Genomic DNA, 21,411 nt, shown 5'->3' with positions numbered 1-21,411 from the left:
TCTAAGAAAAAACATAATATTTGGTTTATATCTACATTATATTGCATGTTCTTTCAGTTACTTCACTTTTACATTATCAAGTTCACGACTTTTGCAGTTGTTTTGCATTTAATCTCGAAATTGAAAAATTTGCAGATGCCTTGGTTTTACACCCACGGTGCGATAATTCTGTTAGGTGATGGCAATCAAATCATTTGTAACATTTGTCAAGTGGTTCAGCATCACTTGAGCTTAAAGTTTGCCATGAAAACGTACAAGTACATGTACTTAATGGATACTTTTTACATTCTGCCTTTTCCCTCTTAAATTAATAGCTATAATGGAACAACTTAAGGTGAAGCCTTTACTGAGCCTTTTTTAAAGAGGCACTTAGCAGCAAAATACGAAGCTTGCAATTTGAGACATTTTTTTGATAATTTACAATTTAAAACATCGATTTTTATAAAAATATAAATGTGTATAACTTGAAATCCTTTTTATTTATATCAAATCGAGCCTCAATATGAATATGAATATCAATATGAATAATGAAAATAAAAAATATTAAAACTATGAATTAGTCAAAAATCTCGACAACAAAAAATAGAGAACTTTGCAATTTTTAATTGCGTATCGATCAAACAATAAAAAATTGCATTGCATCACCGCTTACTTTAAAATATTAACATTACCGAGGTAAAATAGCGCTGCAGGCTACTTTTTTTAATGTTATGAGCAAATATGTGATGTGTTTTATATCAATTATCTGGTTGACTTGACACACCGGGCCCTCTCAAGACCGGGCCCCCAGGCTAGAGCCCTGTAAGCCCCCTCCTTGTGGGGGCCATGGGAACAGCATAAAAAAGGTATTGTACGGCAAAAATATAATAATTTTGATTTGGTAGACACTATGCATTTTTTCTAAAATACTTAACAATTTTACTATACCTACATAAGTGTGTTTTTACATAATTAAAAATGTAAAACATGACATTCATCCTGTGAGAATGAGTCTAAAGAATGCAAAAATTTTGTGGCTATAATAAAATGTTAGTCATTGTTTAGTCTTTTCAGGGAAACCAATAACCTGGTATCATATTATACAACTTTCTCCAAAATATCCGTCCGTGTGTATCTGTGGGTTGTTGAGATTGTTCATGTAATTTTAACATAATGAAAATATATACCTGCATCCATGGGTCTCGGAGAATACCATCCAATGTAATTCTTTTTACGGGGTTGACATTAAGCATTTTGACTGTCAGCTGTCTCGCTGGAATGGAGACTCCCTCCCAATGCTTGCGGGAGAACATGTACCGGCCTTTCAGGATCTGCTCTTTCAGCGATAAGTCTTTGTATTCATTTGAAAACGGTAAATATCCAGACAAGCTGTAACATAATAATAATTATCTATATTAGGTTGAAAGTTTGTTCTGATGTTTGTCCTTGGTGCAAAGGCTCCGAAGTGGCTGGGCGATTTCTAGATCAAAGGAAACAGTTTGAGCTCATTGTGTGGATGTGTTCATGAGTTATCGACATTCGAAGTTTCCATAATGTCACCAGAATATACAGAGGAGAAAAAATGAAATAGAATAAAATACTTGGTTTGATTCAATTTTACATTTCTTCAATATAATTTGTAATCTTGGTAAATTGTCTGAAGACATTATGAGGCGTTAAAAAAATCTCAATTAGAATTCTGAATTTTACCGGTACCTACTATCTACAATCAATTAATGATGGAACATAACATGAGTTGACTTCATTCTAGGAAGAAACTGGAGACAAATATCTTGATGGATGTAAGGCGATTTCCTAGGATGAGATACCAATGACGCACTGTGAATTGGTGGCATTTTGATATTTCGTTATTATTTACAATTTTTTATGGCTGTTTTAATTTTTTTATGTTATTTAAAATTTATGTACAATGATTGATACATGAGACTTTCCGCATCCAGTTACAGGCTACATTTGTATTGTAACATCAATACAATGGTTGGTATACAAACCAAACATGTGTCATGGCAATAGTGTAAAGTTTGTCACACATGAATTTGCAATGTGAAACTAATTGCATCTAATTTTAACAACTCTGATTATATAAGTTATAAATAATGAGAATATGATAACCCGTTAATTACGAAGGAGTGATTGTTCCACTCTCATCCTTAACCCAAAAGATCAAAGAGAAAAGTATCATTATTTATTGGGTGTGATCTTGTCATCTTACCAAATAAACAATATGACTCCGAGACTCCAAACATCTATTTGCTGCCCGTACGACTTGCGCCCTTCCGCCAGAAGAACTTCGGGGGCCACGTAGAGGGGTGTGCCGCACATGGTCTTCATGAAGTTCTCCTCTCCCACAAACTTGCTGAGTCCAAAGTCCGTCAGCTTTATTAGCGTGTCCTTTTCGTTCGTCAGAAGTAATACATTCTCGGGCTGCAAAGACCGAAACATTATTTACATACTTTTATCTTAAAAATACCGATTCGTTCATTAAATCATATTCGAAAGATGAACAAAATATAATTTTGAAAAGACAATATTTGATTAAAATACTTTTTTTTAAAAGACTGATAAATAATGCATTTTCTGAAAGTTTCGAAATCGAGAAGGGAGTCCATCAGGGACATATTTTATCCCCTCAGTTATTCAATATATATGGAGAGCATATAATGCGGAGAACCCTAGATCATTGGCACGGCATAATAACAATTGGTGACCATAAAATAAATAACTTGAGATTCACAGATATACTACACTAATCGCTTCTAATGAAAAAGAACTTACGGAGCTGCTTTACCAGGTAGAGGAAGAAAGTCGCAAATACAGTCTCCTGATTAATAGGATTATGCCCAAATTAATGGTTATCGAGTAACCCGCAGAAAATACATTCCGAAATCAAGATACAGTGGATGAGTCTATATAGATCAACCATTAGTGGAAAAGGCAGATGTGAAGCAGAAATACGGCGCACACAGATTATGTAAAATGTACGTCTTACCACTAAAGAATTGAGGGATTTTAATTGCCACGAAAATGATTGTCGTGCAAACATTAGTGTTCTACATATTTCTGTACGGTGTCAAGTGATGGACCCTAAGAGCAAGGGAGCGGAAGGCAATTGATTGCCGAATGCTTCGTATTTATTGGACAGAGCACAGGACGAACCAGTCAATCATCCAAAGATTCAAGATTAAGGAACAGCTCTGACAATATGTCTGGGACACTGCAGTTTTATCGACATATTGTTCGGTGCGGAAATAACCTGGAGAGATGTGTGATTTTGGGTCAACGAGAGTGCAAAGTAATTAACACATTCGCGGACACATGTTAGCTGATACATGTTAGTGATATGAATCATATAAAATTTTTTATTTTTTAAATTTTCGATTTAGATACAGTATAACCTCGTTTTTACGTGCCCAGAATTCACGTTTTCCCGGCAATGGCGTGTAATTTTTTCAGTCTCGATTTATTTCAGTACATTTAATACCCGCATTTACATTTTTCTTTCCCGCGATTTACGTCGGAAATATTCAAAATATGCGAGTTACGCGCGCTTGACAATGATTGGGTCGTGACATTCGAACGGCGTAAGGTATTTGGAGGGAAAACTCTGTCTTTAGAACGGCGCACGGTGATTGGTCGGCGAGCGACGCTGTGATTGGCCCGAGTTCGGCGCATAATAAGGTGATTGGTCCATTGGTCGCCATCTTTTCTTTTGGCATCGTGTTTGTGTTTTGTATACACTCCGTCTGTCATTATTCTGTCATCAGTCTTACAAGTTACAAGTTCGCGGTTTATTTATTTCATATTGCTTTCGGTTCGATTATTATTCATTTTTACGTCCTCATTCTTTCAAACACATAATGTCTAACCAAAGGAAAGCTTTGTCAGTGCAAGAGAAAAGAACATTCTCGAAAAAGTGAATAAACACGTTGGCTCACGCGTTTCACTGGCCCGAAATTTAGGAATACCCATTACTACTTTGGCCACAATCATCAAAAACCGTGAATCTATAGTAAAAAAGCACTATTCAATGTGAACCCGGGGCGAAAAAACGTATGTACATCAGAGCGTCGAAGTACGAAAAAATGGAGGAGATTTTAAAAGAATTCTTCGTCAGTGCACGGGCCAGTAATATTCCCGTCGGCGGTATAATCATTCGTGAAAAGGCGCTGCGCATCGCGAATCGACTATTTATATTGAAGGATTTACTGCATCAAATGGATGGATAGATCGTTTTAAGAAGAGGCACAATGTGATCTACAGATCAATTTATGGAGAATCGCACAAAGTGTTGATTTGGACATTACTGAAGATTGGAAGCAGACAGATGTGCCTACATTAATTGCAGACTACGCTCCCAGAGATATTTTCAATGTTGTTTCCGGAAAGCTGGGATATACAAGGAGCAGGATGAAGACGTACCCAGTACCCAAGAAAATATCCAGTGTGATGTTATAGAAGGCTGGGAAAGGATTTCAGACCAACCCCTGGAGGATTATGTAAACCTTGACTCCAATGTTATGACATCAGACTTGGTGGAAGTTGATGATATTGTTGACAGTCATTTAACACCAGCAGACTTGTCTGCTGAAGAAGAGGTTGATATTCCAACAAAAGAAGAAGCAACGAGGTTCATCGAGGGTTTAAAAACCTACTTTACAAGCTTTGCTGATATTCAAGATGACACTTTTAAATGTTTATATAGTCTTGAAAGAGAATTACATAACAAAAAAACCAAAATGCAACAAACTAATATACATGATTTTTTTAATAAAAAATAAATAATTTTTCAATAAAAATTTAAATTGAATGTTGTTTTTTAATAAAACGTTATTTTTTTAAGAAACATAAAATTTAAATGTTCTTTTTTTCAATACCCCCCTTTTACATTTTCCCTCCAATTGGTTTTTTTCTTTCAGTCCCTTAAAAAACGTAAAATAGGGGTTATACTGTATATAGAAATAAGTTAGTCTTAAGATGCGACACTATCTAATGAAAATATGTTCGCACTGTGACACAAGTAATAGGAAACATATTGTTTTAATCCAAAATACGACTTATATAAACGTCGTGTCGTATTCCGTTCCACAGTATGGGACGTCAATGGACGTCCTGTCATATCACATCTCACAAAATTTGACGTTTATGGACGCCATGTCCGCGAATGTGTTAAGCATAGAGGTATTAAATAAAAAGAGGGGTAAGAAATTGGCTTTCTCATACAACTAAATGAAGCAGTCCAACAATAGCCGACAACTTGCGAGAAATAGCAACGCGATAAAAAAAAAATCAGGGCATCACGGAGGATTTACTTAGGTCATTATAACGTACCCAAATAATATAATGTTAACGTGGAAATTTTGCCGCAACTTGATTACCAGCCCGCCTCACCATACTTTCATATAACCTGCCGCCCCTAGGTGTTAAGTATGCCAAGACCATAATCATAAAGTTTCACCGAGTAGACTCCAATTTTATCACATTATCACCTTCAGATCCCTGTGTGTAATTCCGCAATCATGAAGATATTTGACGGCAAGTACCATCTGGCGGAAGACAATCTTAGCGCTCCTCTCCTCTAGTCTGCCCAAGCTTGACACTCTGTCGAATAGTTCTCCGCCTGCCATCAGCTCAAGGATTATATGGACTGCCTCGTCAGTGTCAATTACTTCTTTCGTTGAAATCACGCAAGGCTGAAAAAAAATATTGCAAATTAGCTCTCGGACCTAAAATAAAATTTCAAGAATGCAACTGCTACTACTAGATCTATGACCTAGTTGGGAACTTATCTCCACAGATGCCAGCCAAACATTGCGTGAAATGTGCTTTGACTCTAGCGGAAGGTTTATGCGGCATGCAAAGCACACAGAAATTTATTCCAAACATAAACTCTGCACTGTGTTAATAATAGATAATTTGTAGCCCCAACCAGGTGACAGTGAAATGATAAGTGCAGTGCGAGTTTAACAGGTTTGCTGCCGCCCTATATAATATAGAATTGATCCCATGTGCCAAATGTGTATACAAAAATGTAAAAATTAGGTCAAAGTAGACGAAATTAACAATGACTATATTCATAATATCTTCTATTAGTCGATAACATGTAAATATGTCAGTATAATATAATGTCACTGCTCCGAGCCGGCCCTCACTGTGAACTTGAACTGTATTTGTTATAAATAAGTTATGTTATAACACATTAAAAACATTCAAGTAGGTTTTGTAAATGTGGGCCCTTGTAAAATGCTCCAAAATATTATGTTACGAGGGTGGGTCAATAATTCCTTAGAAAAAAGCATTAAAACAGGTTTTATTTTTGTATTTTTTTTTATTTCTCAACATAATTTCCTTGGAGCTCAATACACTTGCTTAGACGTTTCTCAATTTTTTTTAAACCGTCAGAAAAATAAGTTTTCGGAAGGTCCTCAAAATAAGCATTTGTCCGATCGATGACTTCTTCATTTGAAAAAAAACGTTGTCCACTTAGCCATTTTTTTAAGTTTGGGAAAAGGAAAAAGTCACTGGGGGCTAAATCTGGCGAATACGGTGGGTGGTCGACCAATTCGAACTTCAATTCTTCAATTTTAGCCATTGATCGTAAACATGTGTGAACACGGGCATTGTCCTGATGAAAGAGGATTTTTTTCCTGTTTAAATGAGGCCGTTTTTCTTCAATTTTGTTTTTTAGCTGGTCCAATAAAGATGCATAATAATCCCCTGTTATTGTTTTTCCTTTTTCCAAATAGTCAACGAAAATAATTTCACGTGCATCCCAAAATACAGTAGCCATAACCTTACCAGCTGATTTTACGGTTTTCGCCTTCTTTGGACATGGTTTGCCTTCGCAATCCACTGCTTTGACTGTTCTTTCGTCTCGGGAGTATAGTGGTGTATCCATGTTTCATCTACAGTCACAAAGCGACGAAAAAATTCATCCGGATTGCGTTGCATGAGCGACAACAGGGCTTTAGAGGCCACCACCCTACTGCGTTTATTGTCGACTGTGAGCAAACGCGGCACCCATCTTGCAGAAATATTTTTCATGCCCAATTTGTCATGTAAAATAGAAATGACGCTACCTTTTGAGATCCCTGTAACCTCAATTATCTCACTCAACTTTAATCTTCGGTCACTTAACACCATATCGTGGATTTTATTGATCATTTCTGGTGTAGTCACCTCTACAGGACGTCCTGAGCGTGGTTCATCCTTTGTTGATGTACGACCACGTTTGAATTCATTTAACCAGTTATAAATAGTTGCAAGTGAAGGAGCAGATATGCCGTGAACTAAATCCAACTCATTTTTTATTTCCTTTGCTGTTAACCCTTTTATATTAAAATGTTTAATAACAACTCTAAACTCAATTTTCTCCATTTTCCATTTTTCCATTTTCCACAAGCAAATTTTTTTTTTAAATGTACGAGAAACACACAACAACCCGACCAATCTGATTGAAACTTCGCAGCATACTGAATCGGTAGTGCCGCTGCATGAAAACAAACCGCTTGCAGTACTAGTCGCGCCACCTGTCGGCTTTTCTAAGGACTTATTGACCCACCCTCGTATGCAGTTTTGTTTTTGTGTTTTTTTAGGGCCTGAGATAAGGAAATTTATTGGTTCCCTAATTGCTTTTATGGGATTTGGTGCTCACCATGTTATGAAAACTTTCAAATATCAAAGCAATCCACTCGAGTGACTTGAGTAACACTAATATGAAGACCAATTAATATTTTCTTTGAACAGTGGCGTGCTTGACTAAAAAACTTTTTATCTTTATAAAATCATACTGAAAAATATTTTAAATAACCTAATGCTGCCACTGCTGAACATGTGATAAGTGATAATGATAAGTGGTATGCAGGTTGGATCTTATAAAACATAGTGCCGAAAAATGTCTATAAAAAATCTAATTATGATGCAAAATAAAAACCAACGTATTCAACTAAGATACCAGCTAAGAAATAAACCACTAAATGGTAGTGCCAGTGAAAGAATGACATTTTCGTGATTACTATACAGGCGGCTCCGATCGGATACGGCGGCACCGAATATGAGTGGCCACGCGGCTCCGATCGACGCCGGTGGCAGCAAAGCTGTTAATAATGTGACCAAGGTTAATCAACCTCCCTTTACCATTGAATATCTCTCGAAAATCAAATGCTTCTTAGAGCAAAACTTTAATTATAATAATCAGAATTTATCTCAAATGTTTAATTGTGTATTTTAAATAATTAAACAGTGGACCGCTTTTAACCCTAAGCTGTGTTTTTAACTGTCACATAATATAATGACAATTCTCCTATGTCTCTCGCACAAACCACAAAACTACCAAACCCGCAGAATCTTTGTCATCCACCTTCCTCGAAGTTACACCATTGATAAATAAATATTTTAAAGTACACCTTTTGACATTGTTCTACTTTCGTACATTCAACATTTGTACACATTTTCAGGAACCAAATACGTAGAAAATTTGAGGGCCGCCTGTATGCAAATAATCTTTTTAACACTACACACACCATGAGGCCCAATGACAGTAATGTAATCAGTAATATAAATGAAATAATCACAAAGCCTGGATGGCTTTGAGAAAATCCCATAAATATATTGTGACCTCACCGAGATCGAACCCGGAGCCCTCGGATAGAGTGCCAGCTCCTTACCCACTGGACTAGGATCTGAGGAGTTTTATTAAATGTTTGCCTTTAACTATTGCGACAGCGATGATTTCAGATTGATAGCACTAAAACAAAAAAAGTTAAATTTTGTTGTGGTGCATGCCATTTTACCAGGTCCCGGTCACATGTAAATCGCTTATGTAAATTATTTATGAAAAATTATACTTTTCATCAGAATTCAAGAGTAGTTGGCGACCCCTCTGACTTAGAAGTCTGCCACCAGTCTATCCTAGTCCATTTTTGCCATTGGAAGGTTATTTAGTGGTTACTTACGTGTTTTAATGCCTTCAAGATTTCAACTTCGTTCGATATTTTCACAGGATCATTGAGAGGATGCTTTTGTGCATTTGTCAATCGTTTTTTGGTGATTATTTTCATTGCGTACTTCTCGCATGTCATCTGTAATAAATTATATGTTGTTGTTTTTCATTTCAAATGTGTGTCAAATTCAAGGCCCATTGAAATCATTCACCATCGTGTCACGCATCTTGACATATTATTTATTTCATATATATATCGACTAGCGGCGCAATTTTTACGTCGCAGTCAGTGTTGCCAACAATCATTGACAAAAACATGCCTGACGGGGAACGAAAACAAGCTATTTGACAGGAAAAAATGCTAGATTTTATAGAAATTTGATTGCAAGTATTTATTCTATCAGAAACGTATTCAATAAATTCAATAATTGGCTATATACCTACGGGATAAATTCACCCCACATTTTCCGACAAAAATATCCCATCCTATCCTATTATTTGTATACACAGTGGCGGCTCGTGTATAAGATATTTGGGGGTGCTACGGTTGATTAAAAATAAATGTTTATTTGGATTATATTTTACTATTTACATCAAAATTAATAATATAAATAATTAATCATATTAATAATTAAAATAAAGAACTTTGCATTAATTGCTTGCAGAAATAAATTTTAACAATGTTAATAAATCATAGCTATATTTCTTTCCTAGCTGTGGCGCGCCTGCTCACCCGCGACGCAGAAACGGAGAAATACTGAAAACGGACTGTCTGACTCGCAGTGCCGATTTGGCTTACAGCTGCCCGCACCCACTCAAAAATATTATATTGAAACGGTACTGTGCAAAATCAAGTACCTACCGCGATGTATGATAATATTATTGGACATTGAATGTATCGATGCGCGGGCGAGCTGATTACACACTTAATAATATTGATATTAGGTGCTGCAGTAGCGCAGTGCATAATATGGACAAACCGCCACTGTGTATACATTCAAACAATATCTACAAAAACATTAAATATTGTAGCTCAATCCAACACCTTCAATCAACTGATGACTAAATCATAATCTTCTTATGAACAATAATAATTAGCCATGTCAGCCAAGTCAAGAGTTAAAAGAAGACCTTCTTTGAAATATCAAACAAACAATTTATTTATTTAACAACATATGATAAAAATTAATTGGGTAACATCTGATGAGTGGAATTCTCGATAATCACCAAACTGGTGTCACATCAAGCAGTGGCGAAGGGTGGAGGTAGGCTGTTAAGATCCGCCATAAATAGTGCACATTAAACTTTGTCAGTCATACGTATTTGTTTTTATTGAACTAAGACTACAATTTATAGACGGTGTTATTTAGTTTTTAAAAATAAATTAAGCCCTGCCTAAACCAAACCACAATAGTTTTGGTATACTTTCGGCGATACGAAAAAATTGTGCACACTTTTTCAGTCATCCATATTTGTTTTCGTTGTATTAAAAATACTTATTACACATATTGTCGGTTTATTTAAAAAAAATCATCAAGCCATGCCTATATCAAACCGTAATCGATAAAAATGATCTTCTATCTATAAAATATCCAAAGTTATGTATGATTTAATTGCATAATTCTAGATATTTTATAGAAATACGAGTATTTTTTGACTATTATCTATTATGGCTTGGTTTTAGCAAGGTTTCATTGAATATTAAAATCTAATCAACACCATCTGTAAACTGTAGTCTTATTTCAATAAAAACAAATACGTATGACTGGTAAAGTTTAGTGTGCACTATTTATGGCGGATCTTAACAGCCTACCTCCACCCTTCGCCACTGACATCAAGTCACCTAAGCACACATTAAATTATATCTGATACCATTATATTAATATCACTATAAATACTCATATTGTTTCATTGTGTGTTTTATTTCTCAAGTACTTATTCATTAAGTATCTGAAGGTCAGAAAGATCAGCATATTTAACCGGATGTATGCCACAAGCGTGTTTACGCGCTGTACAAATGCAAGGCCGGCCATAGAAAATGAACGTGTATACACGTTGTACTTTACACTCACTACACTAGCCCCGGTCGGTTGTTTTAAATAAATTAATACATTTTACACAACATATGTACATACTGCCATCTCTTGTAATTATGGTGACATTCTTAACCGATATATTTAGTCTCTATGATATACTTTTAATATATTTTTAAATAGTGATGATTCTGCTGTAACCTGTTGGTTAACTGCCGAAAGCGCCGTAATTACACCAATTCTTACGTTAATTACTATCAATTAACTAATTGTGGCATAGAAAGAATTAAAGCTCTTGGAGGCATCAAAAATCCCCACAAGCTATAGGTGTTTTTTGCAATCTAGATGCCTATCGAAAAACGCTAGATCTGGCAAGAAAAACGCTAAGTTGGTCGCAGTGTAGGATAACTGGGGAGTAAGATCATGTTAACGCGTGTGTTTGAACATGTACTGAATCAAAAAAATCAATACTTTTTTTTCCGTTTCGGTTCCAGTTTTCGTTCCAAAAATAACAATTTTCGGTTCAGTTCCGGTTCGTAGCCCTGATATTAATTCTCAAACATTATGTTAAGAGCAAAATGAATTAAAACTACCAAGTAGCAGATAGAAACTTATTAAACTTCCTCGTCTACTTTCTGTATCAAATTGTAACGAATGTCTATTTCTTTCATTCGACAGTGCGGTGCCCACTTATCCTGGCGTCTAGTTGTCCCAGTGCCTGCAATTTTCATTGTAATAGCCATAATGATGCATTTCAGCTATTGCGATAACTTCAAAATCTATTGATAATTCCTTCATAAATGAATTTTTACTGAAGTAGACATATTCATTTTTGAATCCATAGTGACATTAAATTAAAACCACTAATTATTTCGCTGTACAGTAACAAGAAATTATTTAGATTAATAAAAAATTGAATGTTACAAAGGGTAGAAGGATGGTGCGAGATATTTTCCAAACCTTATTGTACACTAGCTTCACAATCCCACATGCACCCGTCCCCAATATTTTGGAAACGTAATATTTCTGAGATATCTTCGTTGGAACTAGTTGCTGATCATTCTTGAAAAGATCCATGAAGACAAACACTGAAATCACAAAGAATTACAATAATTAATGTTACATATTAAATTTAAAGAACATTCATCATAACAAAGAACACCAGCACCATATCTTGAATGCGTTAATTCCCTTCTTATCGAATTCTATGAAAGTCCAGGTTTCAACACCGTATCGGAAGATTGAAAATATTAATGTTGTACTGAGCCTTTTTTAGTGGTTTTTGTGATGCTGCACTTTTTCATATCTTGGAAAGATGACTAAGTGTTCTCGGACATTGCAATTCTTTGCCTAATATTCTTCTTGCAGTTACCGGAGTCATCGAGGCTCAAGCTGAGCTATATAAAATCGCTCACTCGTTCCAAATGGTTTAGTCTACCAATGAGGACAAGCTTGTCAAGTCGATAGACAATCATTAACTTTGTCTTAGATTCATTAATGCCGAGATCGCACATATCGCACCGTGAGTGTAAAACCATAGCAAGTGCAAATTTTTCAATTTCGAGATTTAAATGCAAAACAACTGCAAAAGTCATAAACTTGATAATGTAAAATTGAAGTTACTGCAAACTTAAAAATTTTCATTAAAAAAGACAGATATTTGGGTTTAACAATACAAAGATTTACTTCCATTGTTAATGTAAAACCATAGTATCTGCAAATGATTATCCATGACTAATTGTGAAACCCGAGCATCAGACGCATTCTTTTGGTGAATGCAATGTGGCATTGTTTTTATTATTGTGATAGCAGGCAATTATTGAAATGATCAGTGTTAAGACTTTGATAACGCATCCAGACGTATTCTACAACACATTATTGTTTCCTTTGATTCAAGTAATGTAGTGCAGTGTATTTTGTTTTTATCAAATATGAGTTTAAGGATTCGAATGATGGTGGAATTAGCTTTAAAAGCTGAAAAACTTCTAAAAAGGTAAGACTTTGTGATAAATATTATACTAAAATGATATACAAAACTAACCTTAATATTATTATTGTTATGAAACTTATTATTATCGACTTATCTTATGTACCTATGTATTTATTTTATGCACCTACAATAATAAACTCTTTCAATTAACACAACAGTATATCAATCAGATCTATGATATTTTTGTTTTTGCAATGTTACAAGTTTTCAAAAATGTGACAAGTACATTTCCTGATGCTGAAGAACCCATGTTGGATATAGATAAGGATGCTGCTGGTTTGCAAGAGGAACAATACCCATTATAATATAAGCTTTTTTCAACCAAACAAGGACCTATGTGACTTTTGTGAAAAATATAAAAATTGCTGTAGCGAAGAGAAAAATATAATTCAAGTTAAATAATATATGACATTCATCAAAAAAAATAAACAATTATCGAGAACACAGAAGGCGAAAGACGAATAAATAGTATGTTGCTATAATCTGCAGGCCGTATTATCAACACCAAATGCCCAGATATCAGTGCTATATTATAAAAGAAAGCTTTCAACCTATAATTTTACCATCTTACACACATTAATAATAAAAATGGTTACTGTTTTGTTTAGCATGAAGGGACTACAAACAAAGGGGCCAATGCAATTGGTTCTTGTGTTGTAAAATTTTTGGAAGACCAATCAATTGGGAAGGAAGTAATTTTTTATTCGGATAATTGTGCCGGACAGAATAAAAATAAATTTATTACAGCAATGTATTTATACGCCGTCCAGAATTTTAATATCCCAAAAATCACACACAACTTTTTGGTCGTAGGACACACCTAGAACGAGTGTGACTCTATAACACTCTTGCATAGAGAAACAAAAAAATAGTCTTGAAGTCAGGTCCAATTTATATACCAATACAGTGGATTCCAGTGATTCACTGGAAATTGGCACTGACGAGATTTTTGATTTTCACAAGTTAGCAAATGAAATGGGCAATAATTTTCAACTCAACAAAAATAGTTAAAAGGTTAGTTGGGTAGACATTTGCGTTATTGAAGTGAGGAAAAACAATCCTTATTGCCTGTTCTATAAAAATAAGTATGAAACAGAAGTGTTTGATGTAATAAATATTAGAAAACGTCAGGGCGGACGTCAATCAGTACAACTTACACTACACAAAGCATTTATAAAACCACCTCGGATCACCGAAGCAAAATTAAATGACTTGATTTCCCTATGTTCATCAAAAGTGATACCAGAAATACACCACAATTTTTATAAAAAAAACTTTCATCTACACATTTAAATACAGATTCAGATAATAATTGACGTCGATAAAATTAATTATAAAAACAATACAATTATTGTAATTTGCTATTTTTATTTTGGTTTAAAATTGTATACATCTATTTTAATAAACTATAGTTAGTAAGCTTAAAATATCAAAATATTATAGGTAAATATCATTCTTGATTTATTTAATAATAATATAATATATTATATTATAATGGTATTACCAAAGTTCCCAATAAAAATCTTACTGCAATTCAGGTAACTGCGAAATATCAACATTTTCTATGCATCATGAAAGTGTAAAACCATAGCAACTGCTAAAACTTGTAATCTTGATGGATTTATATGAAAAAAAATAAAATTAATAAAAGAACATGTCATAATGTATACATACACCAAATATTATGGTTTTATTTTAGAAACTCTATTTATCCTGACCAAATGAAAACTTCAAACCCTTATATCTCCAAACTATGTAATTTGCACATACGTTGGTTTTACACTCACGGTGCGATATTACTTTTGCCAGTTGCAATTAAAGTAGTATTATCAGTTAAGAGATTTTATTGTCTCCAATAGAGATCCTCCTTCCCAGCTGACTAGGCCTTTACGGATGATATATTCTTCATATATATTGAAAAGTGCCGGCGATAATATACACCCTCAGCGGATTCCTTTTTGAACATTAAAGGCATCGGAAATTTAATCATCAAATCTAAACACGGCTGAACTTTCCTCATACAGCACCTTCATTAGAAATATGAAATGTACTGGTACTTCCATATTATTTAAAACATTCCAGAGTCGGTTCCGATTCACGGAATCAAATGCTTTAGTGTATGATAAAACAGTCATTCAATATAGATAATAAAATTAGAGCATCAAAGATTGAGGTACCAATTGACGGAAGCGAACAATATATTTGTACGGTATAAAAATATCAAAACAATATTACGTAATGCAATCAACGCTGTTCACTGAAAATCATTGACAAAAGATAACAATTACATAATATTTTTGTTTAACCATAATTCAATAATCATACAGTAAGTGCGAATTCGACATATGTGAATTCTAAAATATGTTTTTTTACTGCAATTTCATTATCTACGCCTGTTTTCATAAAATATTATGTTATAATAATATGGATCATGTAAAAAAATTAGTATTAAGTAATGCAATCTACGATAATTACCAATAAAAGAGGAATATTAATAGAAAAATTATTGGTTATATGGATGGAAATGCAGCAACAAAAAACTCCAATAAGCCTTATACTCACTTATACAGGAGAAAGCCTCGAGTCGTATTGAAGACATAAAGTGTAAAAATGATGATAGTGTTGATACTAATAAATTCACTGCAAGCCACGGATGGTTTCAAAAATTTAAAAGCCATAATAAACTACACAACACCAAAGTAACAGGTGACGCTGAGGAAGCTATGAATTTTATCAAGAGTCTAGCAGAAATCTACACTTGTACATCAAATAGTTTTTAATTATTCACGGAAGCAGTGTTGTCATATTTTTATGATGCTGATTTTAATACAAAGATGTACAAATTGTAGTATTTTGAAAAACACTATAGTACTTACATACACAGAACATTTTTCGTTTTGAATTTTTCAAAATTATAGTATTTTAAGCTTATTTAGCTTTAACCCTCGTCCTGCTAACGGCATCTAGAAGTGCCCATGATAGTTAAACCATTCACCGCTAAGGGCATCCAGAAGTGCCCATAAGTTTCTACCTCCATATGTTCGTCATTCTGCGAGTAACACAGTCGAAATTTGTTTGAAAAACTAGCTGGGTTATTCCTTTACTGACATCTGTGATAATTTTCAATAAGACTTTTTAAATAATTCGAAATCAAGCAAAGACACATACCCTATCGATATTGGAGTAAAACATATTTTCAATGATTGGTTTCAAAATTTACCGCTAGTTCTTTTGCGCAATTTGCGCCGGCGCGAATTGTGCAATATGATCTCATACATGAAATCGGCTACTGCGGTGATAATTTTCAACAGTCGATTGCTTTCGTGTTGTGATTGATACATTTCAAAGTTTTTTTACGGTTTTCTATAAAATTATTATTGATGCGCCATTCTGTTATTAATTAATTATGTGCGTTAATTCTTTAAATGAAAAGTGATTTTATGAATTAAATCAGTGGCTGTAAAGTGAAAACGAAATTATTAACACATAAATAATTTAAAATTCCTATAATAAATCTTTTGTACTGTATGGAAATACATACGAAAAATTGAGAATAGGTAAATAATAATCAGTAAAATATTTAAATTTAAATTAAAAACTGTAAAATAGATTTTCAAAATTCACGGCCACTCATTTTTATTTCAAGGAAAGTGATGATTAAAATTCTTCTCATTTCAGTCGAATAAAGAACTAAGATTAAAATTTAATATTATTGTGTAGTGAATTAAAACTTTAAATTTCCTCAAAACTGTTAAGTTATAAGAGTATATTTAGTGTTTAAATAAAAATGACTATCCCTGATGTTGAATGTTTGGATTCGGACTATGAGATGGAAAGTGATATTGAAGAAGCTGCGCTAGTAGAACATCCCGACGATGTTGACGAGCCTTCCAATATAGGCAGTGATGAAGGAGTGGCTGAACCGTCTACCAGTGCAGCACCAGACAGTTTACTCCAATCGTGGACTGCGGGTCCCTTCGTGCCGATCACATACGATTTTGATAGTTTCAACTCAGGCGTTAACCCTAGTGTACAGCTCAATGAAAATTCCACAGAAATGGAATTTTTTCGTCATTTTCTTAACAAAACAATAATGAATACCATAGTTAACCATACAAATAATTACCACAACCATATGCTCAAGACACAAGAGCCACACTCCGAATGCAAGGATCCATGCCTGGTATGATACATGCCCAGAAGAGATGTATGTTTTTTATGCTGTATCAATGTTGATGACAAGAAATCGCCATCTCACAATTGAAGAACATTGGAGTGCTGATCCATTATTAAATTCTAAAATATTTGGCCAAACTATGATAAGAGATCGGTATGAGTTGATTCTACAAATGCTACATTACTCTGATACCCAAACCCCTACTGGAGATCGCCTTTATAAAGTGCGCTCACTTCTTGACCACTGCAGAAAAATATTCAAAGAAACAATGCTACCAAACGAAAATCTCTGCATCGACGAAAGTATCATTGTTTTTAAAGGGAGATTAATATTCAAACAATTCATACCGTCAAAAAGACATAGGTTTGGAATCAAATTATTTGTGATTTGTGATGTGGAAACCGGTTATATTTTAGACTTTATTATTTATTGTGGTGTAGAAACCGAAATAAGTGATAGTGAACTTTTGGGAATATCTGGGGCTGTTGTCACCACTTTGATGAAGGATTATTTTGGTAAAGGGCATAAACTATTTTGTGATAATTGGTACAGCAGCCCAGAATTATTTCAGTATCTACATAAAAAAAAGACAAATGCTTGCGGCACGGTACGTAAAACACGAAAGTCAATGCCAAAATTTGATAAACTGAAGAAAGGACAAGTAAAATCTCTAAACCGTGGCCCATTGCTCGTGTTAAAATGGCATGATAGGCGGGAAGTGCATATGATCAGTACCATGCACGATGATTCCATGGTACCGACAGATAAAATTAATAGGGCCACAGGACAACCCATTATAAAACCACAATGCGTTGTGGATTATAATAAAAATATGGGCACGGTAGACAAAGCTGACATGATGTTGAGCAGCCTCTCGTGTATGCGAAAGAGTCTTAAGTGGTATAAAAAGGTTGGATTCCACATCATAGATTTTTTTTATTAAATAGTAGCATTCTTTACAAAGTTATCACCGGTAAAAAAATTAGTTTAGCTGAATTTCAATTAAACGTAATCCGACAATTAATCGAAACATATGGCAGTGCCTCAAGACCATCGACATCACAAACTACTCGTGTAGTTAATAACCCAAAAAGAATTTTAAAAACAGAACTCCTAAGACATTTACCCCGTAAAATTCCTCCAACAGTAAATAAAACAAAACCATATCGAAGATGTCATGTGTGTATTGCTTCAACTACTAAAGATAAAAAAAGAAAAATGACGAACATTATGTGTGAAGCATGTGATGTCGCTTTATGCTCTGTGCCCTGTTTTTATGACTACCATGACAAAATCAATTTTTGAAATATAGTTAAGCCATAAACATTAATTAAATGTGACTGAAATATGAGATTACGATTATTTGCATTCTGTGTTGGTGTTAAAAAACGTGTGAACATTAATCATCATGACAGAATTTCTTAAAGCTCTGTTGCTTAATTTACGATCTTTTTGTTTATTTTCACATGCTGTAAAATTAAAAGGAATGTTTTATTATAGCTAGAGCCACTCAGTGGATTTTTAGGTACATTTTTAATGACGTTTCGGTATGATTTATAAATCGTAAAAATCGCAGCGCGCCTGAACAAGTACATGAGCAAAATTATGTCGTGATAAAGAGTTTAATCAGGGGTAGTCAACCTTTTTATACCTACCGCCGACTTTTATATCTCTGTTAGTAGTAAAATTTTCTAACCGCCCACCGGTTCCACAGTAATGGTGATTTATAAAGTAGGGAAGTAACATTACTTTATTAAATTTATAACGCAGAGTTATAGCAAGTTAAATCATATAATAATAATTACTTACCTAAGTTTTTCTTTCGCTAAACTTGTAACTTTCGCTAAGTTGTATCCAATTTAAGTTCATTGAGGTGGCTACTGAATCTGTCAATATCCTCTGGAGTTAAATCATCTTTTATAGACAACAATTCAGGAAAGTGATGAAATTCTCTCTTCAATAGATTATAACAAAGTAGTTCAAGTTTGTCAATAAAACCAGTATCGCCCACCATGAAAGCTGGAACGCCCACTAGTGGGCGGTAGGGACCAGGTTGACTACCCCTGCTTTAAATTATAGTATGACTAGCGAGTACCTGGCATGCGTTGCAATGCCACTCAAAGAAAGAAATTGTTTGTGTTTTAATTCTGTTTATTGAAGTGCTTTTGGATAGACAATATTTTTTGTTTTTCCATCTGGTGCATACATGAATTCCAACGCGTGAGCAGGCCACATACAGTTGTCCATGTGAGAAGCATAGATTTTTCAAATTTGGTACAGAAACGAATAGAAGAAGATAGAATATAATAAGATGCTTGTACTAATTCAAAAACCTTTGCGGGTGTGCGCAGAACAACTCACCAAAGTTTCATCGCAATCGGATGAATGGTGTAGGAACGCATACGAATAAAAGAAGAAATTTGTTTATACTAATTCAGAAACCTTAGCGGGTGTGCGCACAACAACTCACGAAAGTTTCATCGCAATCGGATGAATGGTATAGGAACACATACGGGACAGACAAACAAACATTCATTTAAATATAGGTATATAGATATACTATTATACATTTTTCGCAGAATCAATGAGTTGGCAATACTGATGCGATGTTGAAACGTGTGCAAGCAATTTCATCATGAAAAACGGCCATTTTAAAATCGGTTTGAGTCAGACAACGTGCAGGATACGCATGCACTACGATGTGTTCACCTAGCGATTACAAAAAGTATAATGTAAGCTTTGTGTAAAAGTATACATACATCTTTTAGTGGGTTGAGTGATGGCAATCTCATCGCTGGTTTCCAGAATCTGTTTATTTCCTTTTCCCACCAATTTTCCGTTCACAAATGTACCGTTGTAAGAGAGGTCATGAAGAATAACAGGTGAATACTGTTCACTGAAATGGATAAAGACAGAATTAAGAAGACGCCACAATACTTCTTAACTGGTCACAAAATCCTGTTTAATCAATTTGCATGGGAAGCTGGAAGACCGATAAGTGACAGGTATCTGAACTTCAATATTACAAAGTTATATTTATAACACTTTTTAGGCTATCAGCGATAAGAATTATTATTAAATCGTTGTTCAGAATAGTTTTATTCACACAGAAACAAGTAGCTATGTAAAAGACATTCAAAATTATTTATTTAATTTATGGTTAAAAAATGACAAGCATCGGTCGGTGAAGTAAAGAGGGACACGTTGGATCTGCTTAGCGAGCAGGACTGGCCGGAGACCGCTAGGGACCGAGGAGAATAGAAGAAGCCTAAACTTGTTTGGAGTCGAGACAACGTCGAAAGAAGATAAGGTAAATGTGCCGCAGAGGTGGACATGAGATTTTACAACTTTCTTTTTAGACCAAACCAAACCTAACATGACCTATCCTAATCTAACCTACCTCAACCTAATATTACCTCATATAATCTTAATTTATGATAATGGTGTATCAAAATGTATGAAAATTTAAAATTTTCAATCAACGATTATTGGATTGAAAAGCCGATGCGCTGACAGATAATGTTATTTATTATAATTGTCTACATGGAATAAGCTGTTTTCGTAACAAAAAATTTACAAAAGCTCGTGTCCACCTCTGCGGAACAATTCCCGAAGATAAAAGTTTAGGATATAAAGAAAATGGTTTACCTTGCCTCTCTTTCAATCATTAAATGTTCCTTGCTGGTGCTTTTTAATGTTTCATTTTCCAAGACACCGTCTTTAATGACCAGATTGCAATGTGCAGCTCTTCCAAGCTTGAATTTCGGTAGACTCAGATCTGAAATAAACATCACAACGGATTAAATGTAACGTTTCGAAATCTGTAGTAAAAGGGGGTAACTGCCTATATCGAAACACACGTAAAGACTAACATTGACATGCAAACACTTTTTGCCCACATCTCCACACTTTTCGAGTATATAAGGGCTTGCGCAGACAGAGCGCGGTCAGGCGGTCTGCGTTCCGCGTTCGGAGTTCGGCGTTCTTTGTACTGTATGGACTTCATACTGTATGGGTACACAGCCGGCGGTCAGACCGCGCCGGTCAATTGGAACGCTAGAGTTCTGGAGTTCTATGCCCGGAATTACAAAGAACGCCGTACCTCCCGTCCAGTCCCGTCATAGGAATTTGAGCAGTCACACAACATAGAGCGAAACCACATGGGGGAGTGAGTACGCAACAGCGGTGCTTTCTCACTTCCACTCGCAGTCGGAATATAGTGGTCTCGCATTATGCAGCGCTTGTGTCAGTACAACGTTTGTAAACAAATGGA

At 34.8% G+C, this 21,411-nt stretch overlaps 1 protein-coding gene across 1 annotated transcript in view; it reads right to left on the bottom strand.

Moving 5' to 3' along the window:
* Positions 1-21,411, bottom strand: part of lok (ovarian-specific serine/threonine-protein kinase loki) — a 28,568-nt gene that overhangs the window by 6,193 nt on the left and 964 nt on the right. Inside the window, exons 2-8 of the mRNA XM_085944937.1 lie at positions 20,787-20,916; positions 19,898-20,034; positions 11,932-12,059; positions 8,952-9,077; positions 5,487-5,690; positions 2,213-2,424; positions 1,167-1,368 (exon numbers count right to left, since the gene is read on the bottom strand). Coding sequence (XP_085801063.1) covers positions 1,167-1,368; positions 2,213-2,424; positions 5,487-5,690; positions 8,952-9,077; positions 11,932-12,059; positions 19,898-20,034; positions 20,787-20,916 — 1,139 coding nt within the window. The remainder of the gene's footprint in view (positions 1-1,166; positions 1,369-2,212; positions 2,425-5,486; positions 5,691-8,951; positions 9,078-11,931; positions 12,060-19,897; positions 20,035-20,786; positions 20,917-21,411) is intronic.

Source organism: Rhyacophila brunnea, unplaced genomic scaffold (genome assembly GCF_057557595.1).
Source record: "Rhyacophila brunnea isolate RB1 unplaced genomic scaffold, BYU_Rbru_1.0 scaffold_17, whole genome shotgun sequence".
Lineage (NCBI taxonomy): Eukaryota > Metazoa > Arthropoda > Insecta > Trichoptera > Rhyacophilidae > Rhyacophila > Rhyacophila brunnea.
This window is presented reverse-complemented; position numbering and strand designations above follow the sequence as displayed.